Below are 19,138 nucleotides of genomic sequence, written 5' to 3'. Positions count from 1 at the left end.
TTCATTTCATCCTATGTATTCCTTATTAGTATGGATTTCTGTTTTGTTTTAAACTTTTATTTTTCATAATTGGTTTTTCTAGAGTTGGCCAGGCAGGAGTATCTTCAAGGTGACTCCTGTATCCTTTAAAAATGCCTGTCAGCCTTACTGCCTGGCATAATAGCATGTTTATTTTCTGAATTCTGGGCTACAGCCCTGGAAGCAGCCATTTCTTCAAGCATCCTTGGTTCCTTTATGTACTGAATAGTATTCAGAAACAAAGCTAAAAATACTCATTACAAATGCTTATGCCTGCTCTCATAAAAGTACTTTGGTTTTTTTTTTAAGAATATGTGTATTTTAAAACCTTGAGTTAATATGTTCTGTAGTTCTGTTCTAAAACTTCCCAGCTGTTCTATCTTGGTGATTAATAATATTGAAGAATCTGATAGATTCAATGTATTTCCTTGACATCAGTATACGGAAGTGCTCTTCTGTTCACGTTTACATACTCCCACCATCCTGTCTTCGGCACAATCAGGAATGTCATTACCACGTACCACCTTTCTCTTAACACTCTGCCGTAGAACAGGCCTCTGGCAGTTTCTATACTTAAACAACTAAAGGAAAGGCCCAAAATTGCCTTTTTAAAACAGTAATCTATTTTTCTTTTTTCCCTTCAACAAGGAGATCAGCAGAATCCAGCTCCAGCTGGTCAGGTTGATTATACAAAGGCTTGGGAAGAATACTACAAAAAAATGGGTATGTTGTATATATTTTTAAAGTTACATGTTTGATTAAGCTGAACACTTAGTAGTTACACCTTAGGATATTGAAGGTTTGGGGAGAAAAAAACAATGACTTTGGCACACTTATTCAAAGACAATGAGAGAAGGAAATAGCAGTTTGAAATGACTGGGCTTTGCATTTGTCCTTCTTTAGTAATTTAGAAATTTCACCATGGACATAATGTGACATTGTTTTCATACTTTTCTCAAAAAGTTACTAATCTAAATACATAATCTAAATGACATAAGAATTATTGGAGTCCCGGGCGAAAGTAGTTTTAGTATTGCCTTTGATGCAAACTAAGCAAGAAATAAAATTAGTAACTTAAATAACATTTGCATATATGAATGGAAAAAGTCACCCAGAATGGCTGTATTTATTCAGCAACTGTAGAACATGCAATGCATACTGTATACCAAAGCATTTGATGCTGAGAAAGCAGTTATGGATACAACAACCAGGAACTCTGGCATCTGTTTATTTTATGCTAATGGATAGTCATTCTTGAGTAATTTCCGAAGATATTACTACAAACAGCTAAAGAAGAAGAACTGAATGTTCACTGGTGGTGATTCACATGAACACATTGGAGACACCGTGGTTAGAACAAAATTGAACTTCCAAGAGATACTTCAGTTCAAGCTTCCTAGATTTATCAATTATTAATTGGAAAAATTTACAGAGAGGAGATGGAAAGATCTTCCACCTACTGGTTTACTCCCCTGATGGTCACAAGGGCTGGAGCTAAGCCAGTGCAGAGCCAGGAACCAGGAGTTTCTTCAGGGTCTCTCATATGGGTACAGGGTCTCAAGACTTTGGGCCATCCTCTGTTTTCCCAGACCACAAGCAAGGAGCTGGGTGGGAAGTGGAACAGTTGGGGCATTAATGAGCATTAGCTCATATGGGATGTCCGCTCTTACAGGCAGAGGATTAGCCAGTTGAGCTATCATGCCAACCCCTAGGTTGATTATTACTGATTAGATTGACTTTTCAGGAATGTCGCACTGAGTTTGTTCGTGATTAACAAATCGGTTATTAGTTTCTGTGACTTGGCTTATCTCAGGCCATTCTGCCACAAGTGAAAATCGGTGAAGGAAAATTTGAAACTCATACTATATTCTAGTTACAGGGATTACAAGATGTATAATAAGTTTACTGTTTAGCTTTCTCATGTTTTATTTGCCCAAAATGAGTAATTGTATTGAATTCTGATTTTTATTGTTAAGCATAAACATTATACTTTATCCCTTGTCGTTAATGTTGTTGGGTTTTGTTTTGTTTTCTCAATTTTTTATTATCCTTCTGACAACTGTTCTACAGTCTCTTGGAGATACTGTACTGGAGTGTTAAGTCCTCCTGGGAAAACATGATGTGGAAATGACACTCTTGTACTGAAGATTTTTATGTCCCAATTAGCTTTCTGGTGTGTCTTTCCTATGGTACTACAATGAACCTGTTAATTCTGTAATTGAAGTGGATTGGCTTCTTTGTTCCATTTCTTACAGATGAATATATATAATATATACATTTTTTTTCATTTAAAAAATATGAGGTAGAGAGCTCCCATCCAGTGGGTCACTCCCCAAGAAACCCTACCAGTTGCATCTCCACAAAGTTAAAGCTGGTTGTTGGGAACTCAGCCACAACTCTCAGGTGGGTGGCAGGAATCCAGTTACTTGAACCAGCAGTGCTATGTCGGATTCTGCATATTAGCAGGAAACTGGGAGTTGGGTATCAAGTACAGATACCCAGAATATAAAATTTTAAGTACTTTAATAATTTTCTCTCAGGATCTTTTTACAGTAACCACAAACTGTAAACCATAAGATTAATATAGTTCAATCTTGAAGTTTAATTGTTGGGGGGGGGGTGGAGTAATGATGAAATAAAGTCTGTCACCAAAGCCATGTCCTTAAGTGGCAGGAATGCGATTTCCTGGTGCTCCAGATTGCCTGATTCTTCAAACATGTCAGAATGTCACATGTAATTCCAATTTTCCTATTGGGACACACTTAATCATTTGTTTCTTTTGACAGGTTGTGAGTTTGGTTTCCAAGATTAGTTTTGTCTTGAGACAATTAAAAGACCTGAGGGAACAGTGTTGTTAAAGATTACCATGGCTTCAATTGTGGGCAGATAAAACTACTTCAAATTCCAGCTGCTCCACTTCCAGTCTAACTCCCTGCTAATGTGCCTAGGAAAGCAGCAGATGATGGCAAAGTGCTTGGGCCACTAGCACATTTATGTGGATCAGGTTGCAGGCTCCCGGATTTGACCTGGGCCAATCCCAACTAATGCAGCCTTTTGTAGAGTAAGAGAGCAGATGGAAATTTCTACTTCTCTATCTAATTCTACCTTTCAAGGTATTTTAAAAATGAATGAGTGTCATAGAAGGTTAAAGAAGGGAGTTTGCATTATACAGATAAAGGTAGCAGTGTGAGGGAAGGTATCTTTGAAGCTAAATAAAAGGAATTTTTTTGTATTAGGTAAAAATGCTTAAAATGAAGATTCAAATTAAGGAGAGGTCATTTAATGTTCAGAGAAGATCCTAAGACATTTTGGAAAATTTGACTTAAAGAAGGGCCCTAGATGCATCATGTGTCACATGGTTTTGTAAGCTATAATAAATGCATGATGTTAAGCTTTGTGGGGGAAAAAGAAAATATTGCCTGTGAACCGCAAAACAAGTCGTTTAAGTTGAGTGAAAGTAAAATGGAACTTCTTACGCTATTAAGCTGTATATAAAGGTGAATGTTCTACTAGCCTGTAGACCAGCTCTCCAGCATCAAATAGTAACCAAAGAGGAAGGAATGCGGGTAACAAGGAAGGGAAATCCATGCCCAATGGGACAAAGAGGAGACTAAAGCGAAGGGCCAAGGCCAAAGGAGATTAGATAGGAGTTTTTTGTCAACCTGAATCATTGTCATTTAGATTGGAAGGGTTTAAGGCTGGAAAGCTAAGTGTTCATAGTTAACCACATATTTTTCTTGGAGGCTAACATTTACTTAGAGACATTTGAATTTTTAAAGGAGCTTTTTTTGAGTCAGACATGTTAACTTCCCATGGTCCCTCTAAGATGAATCTTACAGTGAGGTTTAGATCCTTTTGTAAATCTGAAATTGTTGATATCTTAACCAAGTTTTATTACAGGTGTGTGATTTGTAATCCTCCAGACTGTTGTGATTCTGTTACATTATGATGTCTTGGTATTAGAGTGTTTTCTGAATATTGAAACTTCTTTGAGATTTGATTGAGTCTCAGAAGGTGAAAGTGCTAGGATCGATCCACTTCTGAGGATTTTTATTCATGTCGTGACCAGATTTATGGTGATAGATAGCCATTGTATTTGTGCTTTAATAAACAGACCTGAAGGAAAGTAGCTGAATATGGAAAAAATGTTTTTATTTTTTTAAAAGAGCCAGCACCTAAATGGGGTGCCAGTGCTTGCAGGCGAGGATTAGCTTAAGCCACTGCACCAGCTCCAATAAATTCTTGATTTTTTTTTTAATTTAATTTTTTGTTGGAAAGTCAGATTTATAGAGAGGAGATGGGAAGAAAGATCTTCCATACACTGATTCACTCCCAAAGTAGCCACAACAGCAGGAGCTAAGCCAATCTGATGCCAGGAGCTTCTTCTGGATCTACCATGCTGGTGCAGGGTCCCAAGGCTTTGGGCTGGCCTGGTCTGCTTTCCCAGGCCCCAGGAAGGGAGCTAGGTGAGAAGTGGAGCATCCAGGGCACAAACCGGCTCCCATGTGGGGTCTCTAACATGTAAGGTGAGGGTTTATCAAATTCACTTTTTTTTTCTGCAAGCTTTCTCTTAAGCGTCTTACCTATGAATATATTCATTGCGCGAGAACCATTTCAAAGAAAGTTACACATTTTTTTCCTCTAAATTCACTCAATCATTTCAACATGCAGGCACTGTTTAAATATCTGGAATTCTGGAGGAATTGTCTTAATTCAGAGCTCATTCAAAATTCAGGCATTGCATTGGATTATTATGATTTACTAATTTAGAAAGTCATCCCAGGTAAAAGTAGATAAACATACTCATGAATGTACTTGAAGATAACACTCTGAGAAATAGATCACTGGGTAGTTTTGATAATTGTACAGATGCCTTACACAAGCTTAGATGTTTTTTTTTTTACTATGCGCTAACCCTGTATAATCTGTGCCATCATTGAGTTCCATTTTTGTTCCTAACCTTATGTTCTTCATGACTACAGCTTATATAGGTTACTAATTATGAAAATACTTGATCTTAAACTTTTAGTCTAATGGTCTTTTTAAGCACTACCAACCCACCATTTTCTTTTTGTAACTCTTTTTTGATGACTGTGTTTTAACTATGAGAAATATTAAAATTATTCATACAGGCAGGAGACTGCAAAAGCAGTAGATTTTTCCCTTATCCTCTGCTCATATTCAGACAGGGATCCACCTTCCAAATTTAGAATTTTATTTATTAGCTGAAATAGTTATACTACATTATAAGAATTATGCTACATTAACTTCTTCCTTTCTTCATTAAAGCTATGTGTAGTTTGGTGAGCTTTTGCTTTTTGGTAGTTATATGCTAAAATGGTAATGATCAGTGTAAGTAAAAAAAAAATAAAGAACTTTTTCCTTTTTAATTTCAGGGTGGTTTTCTGACACTAGAATTTAGAGTGAAGAGGGTCAGCAGTTCTGACTCGCTGTGCTTTTTGTCTTTATAACCTGTACTTACAAGTGGATGTAATGTTGTATTAAAATTTAGGGGGTTTTTTTTAGGTCAACAAGGGCAGACACAAGATTATTCAAAGGCTTGGGAGGAATATTACAAGAAGCAAGGTATTGTTTTTATTAGAAATGAGTTTATTTTGGGCTTTTAATTGTGGTTACAGCAGCAAAATTGTTGTGTTTTCTTAAAGGTCAAGCAGTTCCTGCTCCTACTGGTGCTCCACCAGGTGGCCAGCCAGATTATAGTGCAGCCTGGGCCGAGTACTATAGACAACAAGCAGCCTACTATGCCCAAACAAGTCCCCAGGGAATGCCACAGCACCCTCCAGCACCTCAGGTATACTAAATTCAGTGATTTGTTTGCTTCCATTCCAATCCTGTTTTCTGCATGTTTACCATATGTCTGGGAGTATGTTTGTCTTTAGATTCATTATCCGGCCAAGGATAACTCTAAATGAAGTACTATGGTATTGTTGTTTGGGTTGTGTGTTTGTTTTTTAGTAATACTTTCTGGCATCTGAGTGCTGAATATTTCTACAATGCCATTGATTTTAAAAATAAATTTTCTTCCCCCAGGGATTTGCAAATCATGCAAGAAGCCACCACCATTTATATTAACCAGTTTTTCTTTCTTAAAGGATTCACTCCTGAATTAGCTCCATTTAAAGGATTTTCTTTAACTTTTTGTGTATTTCTTATGTATCTCTTCTGCACAGGGCCAATAATAAGAAGTGGACAATACAGTATTTGCTTCATTGTGTGGGGGAAAAAAACCTTTGTTAAATATATGGATGCAGACGACTTGATGAAGATCTTAATTTTGTTTTTGGTTTCAAATAGTGGTTTTTTTTTTTTTTTCTTTTTTTTTTTTTTTCCAAAAATGTACAAAATATCTATCACTACTGATAGGAGGTTAATATTTCTGTGTAGAAATGAAAATGGTTTGTTTTTAGTATTTAGTGTAGATGTACACATTCCAGCAAATGTATTTGCAACTATTATGTGGTCAATGCTTTGTGATATAAATGTACTTTTTCAATGTATACTTTCACTTTTAAAATGCCTGTTTTGTGCTTTACAATAAATGATATGAAACCTCCTGTGTCGGTAAGTTGGATATGTGGGTAAAAGATTCATAATTTCTTAGCAATGATAAAATAAGATACATAAACACAAATATAAGCTTTCCCCATGAAGTAATTGAGTTTTAAACACTGCCATGTTTTTTCCCCTTGCAGTATAGTGATAGGTTGGAGAATCTTTTCCATTTATTGTATTTGGCTGTTTCAGCACAAGTAATCCTGATATCTTCATTTTTTTCCTTCTGTTTGGTTAAAAACTGCATGTGTGTACAGTGATCTTTTGGCATACTTCCATTGCATTAACAGTGAAATTTCCTTTTTTATACATGACCACTGTTTCAGATATGTACTGCTGCTATAACAGTTAACCTTTCTGTTCTGAATTTGATAATTACTTGATTTTCAAGACTTGTTTCAGCATATAACTATTTTTAAACAGTTTTCAGATAGTAAATGAGTAGTCTGATTTTTTCATGTAAAGCAATTCTTTCAATGTATATAATATTAGTATGTTTCTTTCTAAATTTAGGGTAGAAAAGTGTCTAGTATGCAGAGTTATAGCTACATTGCATCTGCCATTGAAACATAATTGGGGTATGGAAATGGTGAAGCCTTTTCTTTTTTTTATTTTTTCTTTTTGCAGTTTAGATAAGCTTTGTTTTGTAAATGCACAAGTCCAGTCATTGAATCAGCTTACTTTTTTTATGTACTTGAAATCATTTATTACTCTTTAACACTCATGCTGAAGTTCTGATATTTTGTTGAAATCCATTGTTTTACTCTTTGCATATTTGTTGGCTCTTTGCATATTAATATGTTAGACTACATGCAAATACAGTCTGTCTTGCCATTGTCTGTTGAAGTGCAGGTTTGATCCAGCCAGTATAGAACTAGCTCTGTAGGGGTGAGGAGGACTGTGCTGTGTATCATCCTTGATTGTGTTCCTTCAAGGAGCATTGCACTGTAAGTACATCAGAATGACAAATTGATGAACTGCAACAGTATCTTTTTGTCAATGTTCCACATAATGCAAATGCCATACTTTGTTTGAATATTATGTTGGAATACAGTGCTGATATCTTGGAAAACCATAATTGTTTCTTAACATAGAGTAATACATAGTTCTGTATTTTTTTAAGTGAGCTTAATGGGTAAGTATTTTTTTATGTGCTTTAGCTATAGCTAAAGAAAACTGATCATTAACAGTTTAATATTATTACTGGTGCTCCTAAAATACTGTTTTTCAGCGTAAAATATGCATATCTTATACTAATATGGAGGACTTGAAATGTATGAGACAGAAATGATTTTCTCTTGCAAATGACCAGCAGTATAACACTCTTAGCACCATAAAAATACTGTCATTTATGAGGGAGCACCATTTGTTTTGATTATAGTTTAGCGCAAGATGTACAACAACATAAATGTTGAGATTACTTACAGGGTGGAAAAAGCAGTACAGTTCATTGTAGATGTTTTGAAATGTTTTGGATTGTTTATTTATCTAGAATGACTTCCCTTACCCTTATTTAGATGTGGAAATGTAGTTCTAGTTTGAAATTTAATAGTTAAGGATTTACCTGTTAACTTGAAGAATAGGGTATTGATGTGAATAATGTCAGTCTGCATGATACTGTTGTATAGATGATCTTTTAGGACAGTGGTGCATTTGTTAGTTAAACTAAATAGTTCAGTTGGATTCAGTCATTACTCACAAATTGGAGGCTGTTGATTTTGATTCATTTAAGGTTTAAAATCTTTATTAATTGCAAACAGTGCAATTATTTATACTTCACAGTGCCTTCCCAGACCTTCCACCTTAGGTTCTGCTGCAAAAGCACCAGGTAAGCACAACCTAAGGACATATCTAAATAAATATTTCAGTACATTAATGTTGTCCCTGTGAGGTTTTTGTGGTTGTGTATTCAGAAGCAATCTGCTACTGCTTCCCCACAATGTACTTTGTTACTGATGCTACCATTGTAGTGGAAAGTCTGTAAGTTGTGCAAGCAGCTGTTTACATTTCTGGGTAATGTTTTTTACTTTAATTTTTTATTAAAAACAAAAGAATGAGTGGATTGCTGCTATTAATGAGCCTACATCCAAACTTTTTTGCATTTTTCCCCCAAATATAGAAATGTCACAACTGGAAAAGAACAGTTGCATAGCTTTACAGATTTAGGAAATCACTTGGTCAGAAACTTCAACAGCCTTCACAATCTGTTATATGAATGATAGGACATTTTATTTGCCCTCCAAAGCTATGATTTTTGTTTGTTTGTTTGTTTATATCCTTGAACTGTAGTAATTCAGTTAAGATATTGGTGGTCAGCTTTATCATGGTTTTCTCTTCAACTCAGTTTTCATAACTTATACATGTTGAAAAAGGAAAAATTATAAGGAATGCTGGCAGTATGATTTAAAGGCATGTGCATCAGGTGCATCAGTGAAATGTTAACTGTATAGCAAATAACCTTTCATAATCTGTAGCAACCAGTATTTTTTGAATTTATATTTTAGTAACTGACGCTGCATTTATTTTAATTTTTTTTTTTTTTTGCCAGTTTAAAATGTTTGTGTGTTCTTCTAGATGATTTTAACTGGTACATATTTTGAGTTAAGATGAATGTATTAAAGCAGCATCATATCAGTTTTGTTTATAAGATTTCTAAAATGTGCTGATCCTTTTAAAACTCCTGCTTATCTCTGCAACAAAGAAAAATATTCAAAAATACTGCCTTCATTTTCACACACAGTGCTGAAGATGCTGCAAGCACCAAATCATAGCTCATAAAATCAGGTCCTGAGATAGTTACCCATAAAGAGGAATCCTTTGAGTGTATGCCATTGGTGAGCCGATGAGCATGGACCATAGAAGGGCTCAATGTAGAAGGTAAAAATGGCACATCATAATTGAGAAGTATGAAATGTGTTCCAATACATAATATGGTGTAGGGTGTAATGTACCTTTTCTTGATCACTTCAGTTTACAATGCTATTCACTTAACCTTAATGTTCCATGAACTGTTAAATTTCTTAAGTTTTACTGCACCACATTTATGTGTACGTGTGTTTTTAATAGTCATTGCTAGATGTGTTAAGATTTGATGGATAGAGAGAGGCTCTTTGAACCTTAAAAGCCTTTCAAGTTTTGGGTAGTTGTAGTTTGCATTTTTATAAAAGAATATATATATATGAATGCTAGTAGATACTGGAACATTGTTTCTATCTCATGAGAAATTTTTACATTTCTTACCATAAGCCTTCACTGGTATATAAGCATTTTTTTAAATGTTGCTAATCTTGACCTTAAAAGAAACGGAAAGCAGAAAAGGTGAGCCACTTGATTTGAATGCAGTGGATGTTGAGAGTGTTAGAAACAATGTTTAGTTTAGATCGATTTGTTTAGCACTTAAACATTGACAGTGTGGGGTTTTTTTTTGTTGTTTGTGTTTTTTGTTTTTAAGATATCTTAGTCTGGTGATAGTTCTGTGGTTTAATATTTCCTTTTGAAATGCAAAATAGTTTATTTTTTAACTGATGAAAATGGTTTAATACTTAAATTAGTAATTTCATACTAGTTTATACAAATTGGGAAATTATTAATGTCTTGTTAATTCATAAACATGTATTTGAATAGAAATTAGCAGGGTACCTTCAAAGGAAAACAGGAATGTATTCAAAAGTCATGACGTTTCATTTCATTGACTACTCTGCCAGTAAATCAGTTCTACCTAAAAAGTTATGCTTCCTAGAATAATGATATATAGTTTACTAATCAGTGAGGATGTTATTATTTTCTGCACATTTTTTGTTTAGTCAGTCACTTGTTTTTTTTCTTGCCACAATATCTAAGGGATTTTTAAATTGGTGCTTTTAAGAAGCAGATAAACCCCAGGCTTTTATTTTCTTCAGTGATATCCCTAAAGAAGCTTAAATGTACTTGCACATATATATTTTTTTTCTTATGCATGCTCAATGCATTTTCGTCCTGAGAAAAATGTTCTCTACAGAAACTACCCGTGTGTAAAAAGAAGATTGGCTTAAAATGGCTACTGTGATGGGAAGTGTCTTAGGGAGATGCAGCTTGGACTTGAGGTAAATTGAATACTTTACAAACTGTGGTTTAGAGTTTGCTTTAATGAAATTGTATGTAAAAAGTCACATGATTGCTGTACTTTTGTATTCATTATGGTTTCCTCAATAAAAAAGATAAAATGTACATTGATGAACATTATAAGGGAGTGCTTTGTGTCTTTTTTACAAAATAGTTTAGAAATTTTCCACTTTATATTTTGTCATGACAGATTTGAGAAAATTTGTTCTGGGGTTGGGGGATTCTTAAATTCATTTTTAGTTATTAGAGACCTTTTAATCTATTAGCCCCTGAAGCACACATGCCAGGGTTGGGCCAGGCTGAAGCTGTTAACCAGGAACTCCACCTAGGTCTCCCATACACTGGCAAGGACCAAATGAGCTGCTAGGCTAATGACCTCCTGCCTGGTAGGGTTTGCCTTAGCAGGAAGCTGGGCATCCCAAAACTTAACCAGGATTTGAATGTAAACACTCTTACATGGAATGTAAATGTTAATACCAGCAACCTAATTTTTATTTTAAAAATAGAAAACCTGTATGATGAAGAATAGTGTCTTTTCCATTTTTTAAAATAATGTTATTTTGGTAATTTTACATAGTTGATTAGGGCACAAAGGGTCAAGGGCTACAGGAAGGTAGGGCATTCTCTGAGGGTCCTGCTCATGCAGTTTTGATAGTTCATCAGTTCTGAATTGCTTCCAATCTCACCATTCCCAAGTGCAATGAAACCTCTTCAGAATCTACTGGCTGACACAGTCTCTTTATGGTTGGTTTCCTGAGATCAACAGTACAGTTGGACAGATCTCCAAAGAAACTTCATTTGAGGTGATCCCAGACCTAATTCTTGTGTGTGAATGCCTGTACAGGGTCTGGCACTGTCCTTTGCCCCAGTCGGCTTATGCATATGCTGGTGGTTACAATAGCTTGGTCAGTTGTGTTTCCAGCCTTGTCTTCCACACAAACCAATGGGTGTCACAGTCCAGCCCAATCCTGCACACTTCATACTCAGCCCTCAAGCAAACCAGTGGGAGCTGCAGCCTAGTTGGAGCGATTCTCAATAACCTACTCCAGGCTTGCCCTCCCCCCCCCCCCCAGCCCATGGTCTACAGACTTATTCAATCTGTCCCACATCCCATTTAGCTCTTGTGCATGTCAGTGGGCATTGAAGCCTAGTGCAACCCAACCAGGCCCACTATCTAGCCCATGCACATGCTGCTGGGTGCCATTCTGTCCAGCCAGATCTGCCCGGTTCCTGGTTTTCATGCTTTCCAGTGTGAGTGGTAACCCAAGAGGGAGGTGCCCGCTATTTCCCTCCTAGGCCACTCCCACTCCCAGATTATGTACTCCCCAGTGGTTCTGCAGTTGAACTTGACAGAATTAGCCCCCGGTGCCAGCTTATGCCGGCTGATGCACCAGTAGAAACAATCGGCCTGGTCTGGTCTGCCACCATCCCAGCTAACCCTCTCCAGTGGGAGTGGCTGTCCAGCAAGGGAGCCCTTCACATTCTGCCTACCAGCTTTGCCCCCTCCCTCCCTGGTTCTCATGTGTGTTTGTTGAGCACTGCAAGCCAGTCTGGGTTGGCCCACCTCACCTTGGCATTTGCCCAGTGGGTGTTGGCCTGGCCCAGCTCGGCCCACCCCCACTTCCAGCTGAGGCCGGTGAGGGTTATAGCCCAGCCCAGCCCAGCCGCCATCCAATTCCAGCCATAACGTGCACTGGTATGTGTTGAACATACCTTAATCTGGCCCAACCCACACTCTGTTCTGGTGCTCGGATTCGCCAACAGGTGATGTGAACCCATTCAGCCTGGGCTGCCCCTGACCTATGCCAAATGTATGCCTTTGCTGGTGGGTATCTTTCTCTGGCCTGGTCTGGGCTGCTTGCTATCGTGGTTCTTGCACTCACCTGTAGGGACTGTGTCCTGCCAGAGGAATTGCCCACGCTCCTCCATCAGAACCTCTCCCATTGCCAGATCTTGTGCATACTGGTGGGTCCATAATCCACCTCTTGTCCTAGCAGGAATAGTGGCCTTTTCTGACTGGCCTTCAACACATTCTGGTTCTTACTGTTGGATGTTTCAGCGCAGCCAAGACTCATCCAGACACAGCTCACATGTGGCTCAGTAGGGGCAGAGACCTAACCTAGTCCATCCTACATCTACACTGGTCCTTCAGAGCACCATATGGTGCTGGAGTGAGTCTAGCCCAGCTAGTGCATCCACCCCCCCCCCCACCCCAACCCCTCGTCAGCTCCCCAATTAGGCCTGTTCCCAACCATAGATCATGGTCATGCCAATGGTTTCTCTGACCCAGCTTGGGATAGCCCCTCACCTGTCTTGGCCCTTGCCTTTGATGCTGTGGCTTAGCATCCCTGACTCAGGCAGACCAGTCTGTGTAAAAGCCTAGCTCGGCATGACCTGTGTTCTGTCCTGCTCTCTGTTCTTCCTTGTGAGTTTGCTCAGCCCCCTTCCAGTTGCAGTTTGACCCACCCCGCATCCTGTTTTAGAATGCGCATTTGGTGCTGCTGCCTTGACCTGCCCAGAATGTTGTCAGTTCCTTTAACCATGATGGCAGGTTCCATGGTCACACCTAGCTTAGTCCATCACCACCCCAACTCATGAGCCAAACAGCGGGACTTGTATTTCCACAGGGTTGGGCCAACACTTCCCTCAGAGAATCTACCCCCAGATCTGGTTCTCTCACGTGTTGGCTAGTGTCCTGACCCTGCCAAGTGTGACCCATACCCTGTTCCGCCACTCAGGTACTGGTACCTAGCCCTGCCAGACAGACCCCCAGCCATAGCTTTCATGTGGACTGGTGTGTGGCAGTTGGTGATGCTCTACAGTAACAGCCCATCTCAGGATTCCCATGTGGGTTGGTGAATAAGTCGGGCCCAAATAGAACTTATGGACTCTCCCCTCCAAATCCTCAGACTCACCTACACTCACACTAGCCTTATCTCTGGATGTCCCTAGGCAGCAATTACATATCCTGAAAACCTCTAAAGCTTGCTGCTGGGCGGCCAGCAGGCAGAGCCTGGTGCCCTATGGGCGCACTGGGTACTCATAGTCTAGGACTCGGTCACTGTGTGGCAATGGTGCCCATGGGCCAAGTCCTGGGCATTGGGTCTGACATGGCCCAAGTACTCTCCGCAAGCAGGTTGCCACCACTGCAGAGGGCTGCTGCCACCTGAGCTGCCATGGTCGAACTCCCACCCCCTAGTTTTCTGCTACCACAAGATGGTGGTTGCGAGGTGGGGCTAGAGTCCTTAATCTTGTCCCAGAATTTCCTCATGGTGTACTCGCCAGGACTCGGTCACTGTGTGGCACTGGATGCCGAGTCCTGGCATCGGATCCTACCTGGCCCGGGTACTTTGCGCAAGTACATCGCCGGCACTGAGGAGGGCTGCTGTCACCTGCCATGGTCTAACTCCTGTGTCTTTCTGATTTGATATATATATATATAGATAGATAGATAGATAGATTTTTTTTTTAGTTTGGAGCTCTTGGCTACTGGTAGATCACTCTCTTGAATGATTGAAATTTTGAGCCATCTTCTGCCCTTGGTGTTAGCTTTAGGAAGAAGCTAGAATTGGGAGTAGAGCCAGGACTCGGACTGCAGTATGTCCCAGACAGGTTCTTGAACTGAGAAGACAACACAGCCCTGCACACAAGTCTAAATAATACACAGGACACTTTATTATTCATTTATCCTGTAAAATAGTCTTCCAGAAAATTAAAATATAAAATACTATAGCTAATTATTTACAAAAAACTAATTATAAGTTGAAGTTGTGCTGTATTCTAATTTTCTTAGATCATTAAACATTTGATTATATTGAATTGTTAGCCGCATAAACTATTAATACAATAATTTTGTGTTTTTCATTATAATTAGGTAAGATCACAACATAAGTTCTTTAGATTTGATTATACGTTATACACCTTTGAACAAAACATGTTAAAATGTACCATTCACCACACTCTAAGCAGTGGTTTTCTACCAAGATTTGTCTGGAAATTATTTCTTCAAAGTTCCTTTATCTTTTTTTTCCCTACGGTTACACTGTCCGTGGAAAAAAACAGGAGTTACTGCCCCTCCATATACCTGCTTCAGGAAGATGCTGAAACTACAATAATCAAAATCAAATATTTACCCAAAAATCCCATTCAAATTAAAGGGTACTAAGTTCATTCTCAGGTATTTCAAACTAATCTTAGCTGTGAAAGCCCATGAACCGCATTCTTGCATGCTAAACATAATTGTAGGCTGTTAGGGGGAATACACAGCCTTTATAATAGTTGGTTCCAATTAAATAACAGCAACTTTCCCTGTTTATTCATTACATACATTTTATTGCTACTGCATAATACATATCTGAAGCTCACTGGAAGGTAAAGGAAGATATATTTTAGATGATCTTGTGATTTGAAGAGTTACAAAAAAGAAGTCGACAACATAGTGGCACTTCTGGTTTCCTTTTTTTGGCCCCACCACAGAAAGGATAAATGCAGTAAGAAAGTTGGAGTGAGAGAAAGTTCGGAGGGTGGAGGAGCTAGTAGTCGTCAGCTAAAAAAAAAAGAGAAGAAAGATCATTGTTTTAACAAGAAAAAATCGCAAGGAGAATCAAAGATTAAAGCGTGAAATCTTACTTTCAATGGTAAGAATACAGGTGCTAGCGGCAGAACCTTTGCTGTTCACTGCTTTACACATATATTCGCCTCCGTCTTCTGGGAAAGTTTCTGGTAAGTAAAGGCAGTAAGTTTCTCCTCTTTCAATATATTGATAGTCTTCTCCATCCTGCAGTATTTCTCCTTCAAACCACCATGTAACTTCTGGTTTAGGTTCTCCTGTTACTTTCACAGTAAATCTAACTGGCTCGCTGTCTACCACAGATGTGTTTTTTAGAGGCTTCTTGAACCAAGGAGCTCCTGATCTGGTTTGCTCTTCATCTTCAATAGTAGAGCCATTTGTGATGCTGCCATCCTCCTCTTCCTCTTCTTCTCTTTTCTGTATTAAATTAAGTGCATTTAGGTTGGCTTTTTATATAGTACAGTATTTTCAGGGCACTGATTTAGTTACAGGGTTTTAAAGGTAAATGCTTTTTTTTTTAATGGTACAATTTCTTAGGGTCTGCAATTTCCCCACCTCCCCAAGGGATTTTTTTAAGCATGATTATAACTATAAAGTGCACTCAATAAACTGCAGTAGGTCCAAAGCCATGATTAATTCTCAATAAAACATTTTTTTAAAAGCATCCTTGGAAAAGAAGGGATATGCAAGCCTGCTACCTTTTGTAGTGCCGCGTCAATTTCCTTTTGTTCAAACTGCATGCGGAGTAATTTTTGTTCTTCGATTCTTCTTTGTTCTTCTTCTTCTCTTGCCTTAGCCATTCGCTCAAATCTAGCTTTCATATTTACCTTGTGAGTAAATGGAGCCTCACTTTTCTTAGCAGGTTTTACATCAACATCCTCTTCCTTCAAGAAAGTAGGCCAAGATAAAAATCGCTTGTTAGGAGTTTTGGTGTTATTATAAGCACAAAATAATTAACTTCCATGTTACAGAGTACCAATTCAAGAAAAGTAATAAAAATGAAAGCATTCAGAATTTGAATATTTTGCTGCCAATAAAAAGCATGTGACATGGAACTTAGTGCTTGTTTATAATAGTACTAAATAGTAAAAATGCAGATAATATATGTTGTAAAAATGCATTTCACAAAGCTCCATATTGCTCACACCATACAATGAGAAGTACAATTTTTTATTTCCAATTATGAATTTTTCCTCCCTTGATGAGAGCTGTGTCTTCAAGATCTGTCCAAATTATCAATGATCAGGTGTCAGGGAAGATTTACAAATAGGAAAATATTAACATAACTTGGAAAACTAAACAGATGGGAAGCATACAGTGAAATTTTTAATTTAAAAAGTAATAGTGGACCCAGTATGGTGCCCTGGTAGCTGCAAGTCCTTTCCTTGCATGCCACTGGAATTCCATAGGGGTGCCAGTTAATGTCCCAGTAGCCCCACTTTGCATTCAGCTCCCTCCTTGTAGCCTGGGAAAGCAGTAGAGGAAGGCCAAAAGCCTTGGGACGCTACTCCCCTGTGGAATAGACTCCTGGCTCTTAGGCTCGAATCAGCTCAGCCCTGGCTAGTTCAGCCGCTTTCGGAGTGGATCAGCAGATGGAAGATCTTCCTTTCTGCTCCTCTCTATATCTGATTTTCCAATAAAAGTACATCTTTTTTAAAAAGTAATGTGTTTAGGCTTAAGTAAATGGATCCCTTCCAATTATGTTATTTCATGAAGTGTTTTCATGTTAGAAGTTACCCTTAAGTTCTAGTGAAACAATTAGGAATTAAATGTTGGATATTTATGATTTTCCTGAAATAGAATTTCAGTTGATATCTGGACATTCTAGAGCATCAGACAGCCAGGTGTAAAAAATTCTATTTGCACCATTACCCATTTTAAGCTAATATTAGCTACAGTTATTTACTAGTGGATTATGCTGGGGTTTTAGTTACACACAAATACAGACAATGTTTTTCTTATTTCGACCTTTTCTCAAAAAAGGACCTACTTGTTTTGCATTTCATCTTGCTAATTGTTTACCCACTCTTCAAGATTGAATAATTCATTAACTGCTATTCTGACCAAAACCTCAGTTTTAACATGAAAGACTGTACAAGTCACAAAATTACCTGCCTAAAATCTTCATTTAGAGATGAAAAATACTAAGTAGAAGAATTCCTAATGTTATTAGGAAGTTTTATGATCATTCAGTTAAGTATAATTGTGAGCTTCTCAAACTTTCTGAGAAATGGATTAATACTTCTGGGAAAGTACTCCACTCCAGGTAGTCATGGTAAGTAGAGCAAATGTTCCCTACATGCAGATATACAGTTCTCTACATTATTTTAAGGGCACTAATATCCCCAGCAACACAAATTCAGTATATGTTCAATAAGAAACTACATGTTAGAAAATACAATGTGAGGGCCCCGCGCGGTGGTCTAGGGGCTAAAGTCCTCGCCTTGAATGAGCCGGGATCCCATATGGGCGCCAGTTCTAATCCCGGCAGCTCCGCTTCCCATCCAGCTCTCTGCTTGTGGCCTGGGAAAGCAGTCAAAGACGACCCAAGGCCTTGGGACCCTGTACCCACGTGGGAGACCTGGAGGAAGTTCCTGGCTCCTGGCTTCAGATCGGCACAGCACCGGCCGTTGCAGCCACTTGAGGAGTGAACCATCAGACGGAAGATCTTTCTGTCTCTCCTGTCTGTATAACTGACTTTCCAATAAAAATAAATCTTTAAAAACAAAAGAATGCAATTTGAAAGTCAAACCCTCTACGTGGCCACAGTTGTAGAACATTGTGTTAGCTTGTCACTTTGTCACTGGAACCTTCAGCAAATCAGTGCTATTCAACTTCCTATTCAGTTTCCTGCTAATGTGCCTAGTAAGATGACAGAAGATTGCCCATGTACTTGGTCCTCTGCTAAATGTATGAGGGACCAGGATGGAGTACCCGGCTATTGGCTGCCTCAGACCTGACTGCTGGGTCCATTTGAGAACTGGAACAAGGGATGTAAGATCTGTTGGTCTGCCTTTCAAATAAACTCAGACATTAAGGTATTTAAATACCCTGTTAGTGTGGGGTGAGTGAAAGAGGTTTGAAAGAAGTATGGAACATTTTGAAGATGGTGCGCATATTGAAGAGATGACTGGATTTGGATAGAAGGAAAAGTGGTTCCAGTTGGAGTGCAGGGTGCCTCAATTTGGTGGTCGTACTTAGCAAAAACCACCAATGAGCTTTTTTTCAAGGCTATCAGCTTTATTCCAGGCCAACAAAAGCAAGAGTTACCTACCTGATTTTCTTTATCAGAATAAGCTACATATTTATTATGTAAGGATAGTTTGTAACCTTGAAATAACATTAGCTTCCTTAGCAACTACAGGTCCAAAGCAGTTCATTTTTCTGCATGCTGAAATTCTTATTCTTTTACCACAATCCCAGAATTATTTCATAAATATAATCCTTGTTAATTAACATTTTGATAATTGACTGGCATAGTGGAAGGCTACCACCTATGATGGCAACATCCTATATTGATGCTGATTCAAATACTGGGTGATACACTTTAATCCAGACACCCCCTAATGGCCCGAGAAAAGTAACAAGATGACCCCCAAGTGTTTGGGTTCCTGCTACTCATGTGAGAGACCTGAATGAAATTCCTAGCTCTTGTCCTCAGCCTAGCCCAGTCCCAACTACTGCAACAGTTGGAACCAGTGGATATAATTTTTTTAAAGGTTAACTTACTTTTATTCAAAAGGCAGATTTATGGATAGAAGTGACAGATCTTCCATTCTCAGACTGCAGCAGCCAGGGCTGAGCCAACCCAAAGCCAGGTCTCCCACGTGAGTGCATGGTCTCAAGACTTTGGGCGATCCTCCACTGCTTTCCCAG

At 38.6% G+C, this 19,138-nt stretch overlaps 2 protein-coding genes across 15 annotated transcripts in view; one reads left to right on the top strand and one right to left on the bottom strand.

Annotated features, from left to right (window-relative positions):
- FUBP1 (far upstream element binding protein 1) overlaps positions 1-11,165 on the top strand; it is a 33,484-nt gene extending 22,319 nt beyond the window's left edge. For 5 of the 13 annotated variants that reach the window (XM_040987321.1, XM_040987323.1, XM_040987318.1 and 2 more), the window contains 3 exons: positions 667-741; positions 5,685-5,830; positions 6,070-8,366. In XM_040987321.1, coding sequence (XP_040843255.1) covers positions 667-741; positions 5,685-5,830; positions 6,070-6,111 — 263 coding nt within the window. In that variant the 3' untranslated portion in view covers positions 6,112-8,366. Of the gene's footprint in view, positions 1-666; positions 742-5,544; positions 5,605-5,684; positions 5,831-6,069 lie in introns of all 13 variants that reach the window. The other 8 variants (XM_040987328.1, XM_040987329.1, XM_040987320.1 and 5 more) reach the window with 4 other exon arrangements.
- A 3,726-nt stretch (positions 11,166-14,891) lies between these two features.
- NEXN (nexilin F-actin binding protein) overlaps positions 14,892-19,138 on the bottom strand; it is a 28,801-nt gene continuing 24,554 nt past the window's right edge. For both annotated transcript variants that reach the window (XM_040987313.1, XM_040987315.1), the window contains 3 exons: positions 15,961-16,146; positions 15,322-15,679; positions 14,892-15,238 (listed from right to left, as the gene is read on the bottom strand). In XM_040987313.1, coding sequence (XP_040843247.1) covers positions 15,225-15,238; positions 15,322-15,679; positions 15,961-16,146 — 558 coding nt within the window. In that variant the 3' untranslated portion in view covers positions 14,892-15,224. The remainder of the gene's footprint in view (positions 15,239-15,321; positions 15,680-15,960; positions 16,147-19,138) is intronic.

This window comes from Ochotona curzoniae, unplaced genomic scaffold (genome assembly GCF_017591425.1).
Source record: "Ochotona curzoniae isolate NIBS_2020 unplaced genomic scaffold, NIBS_Ocur_1.0 contig_4612, whole genome shotgun sequence".
Lineage (NCBI taxonomy): Eukaryota > Metazoa > Chordata > Mammalia > Lagomorpha > Ochotonidae > Ochotona > Ochotona curzoniae.
This window is presented reverse-complemented; position numbering and strand designations above follow the sequence as displayed.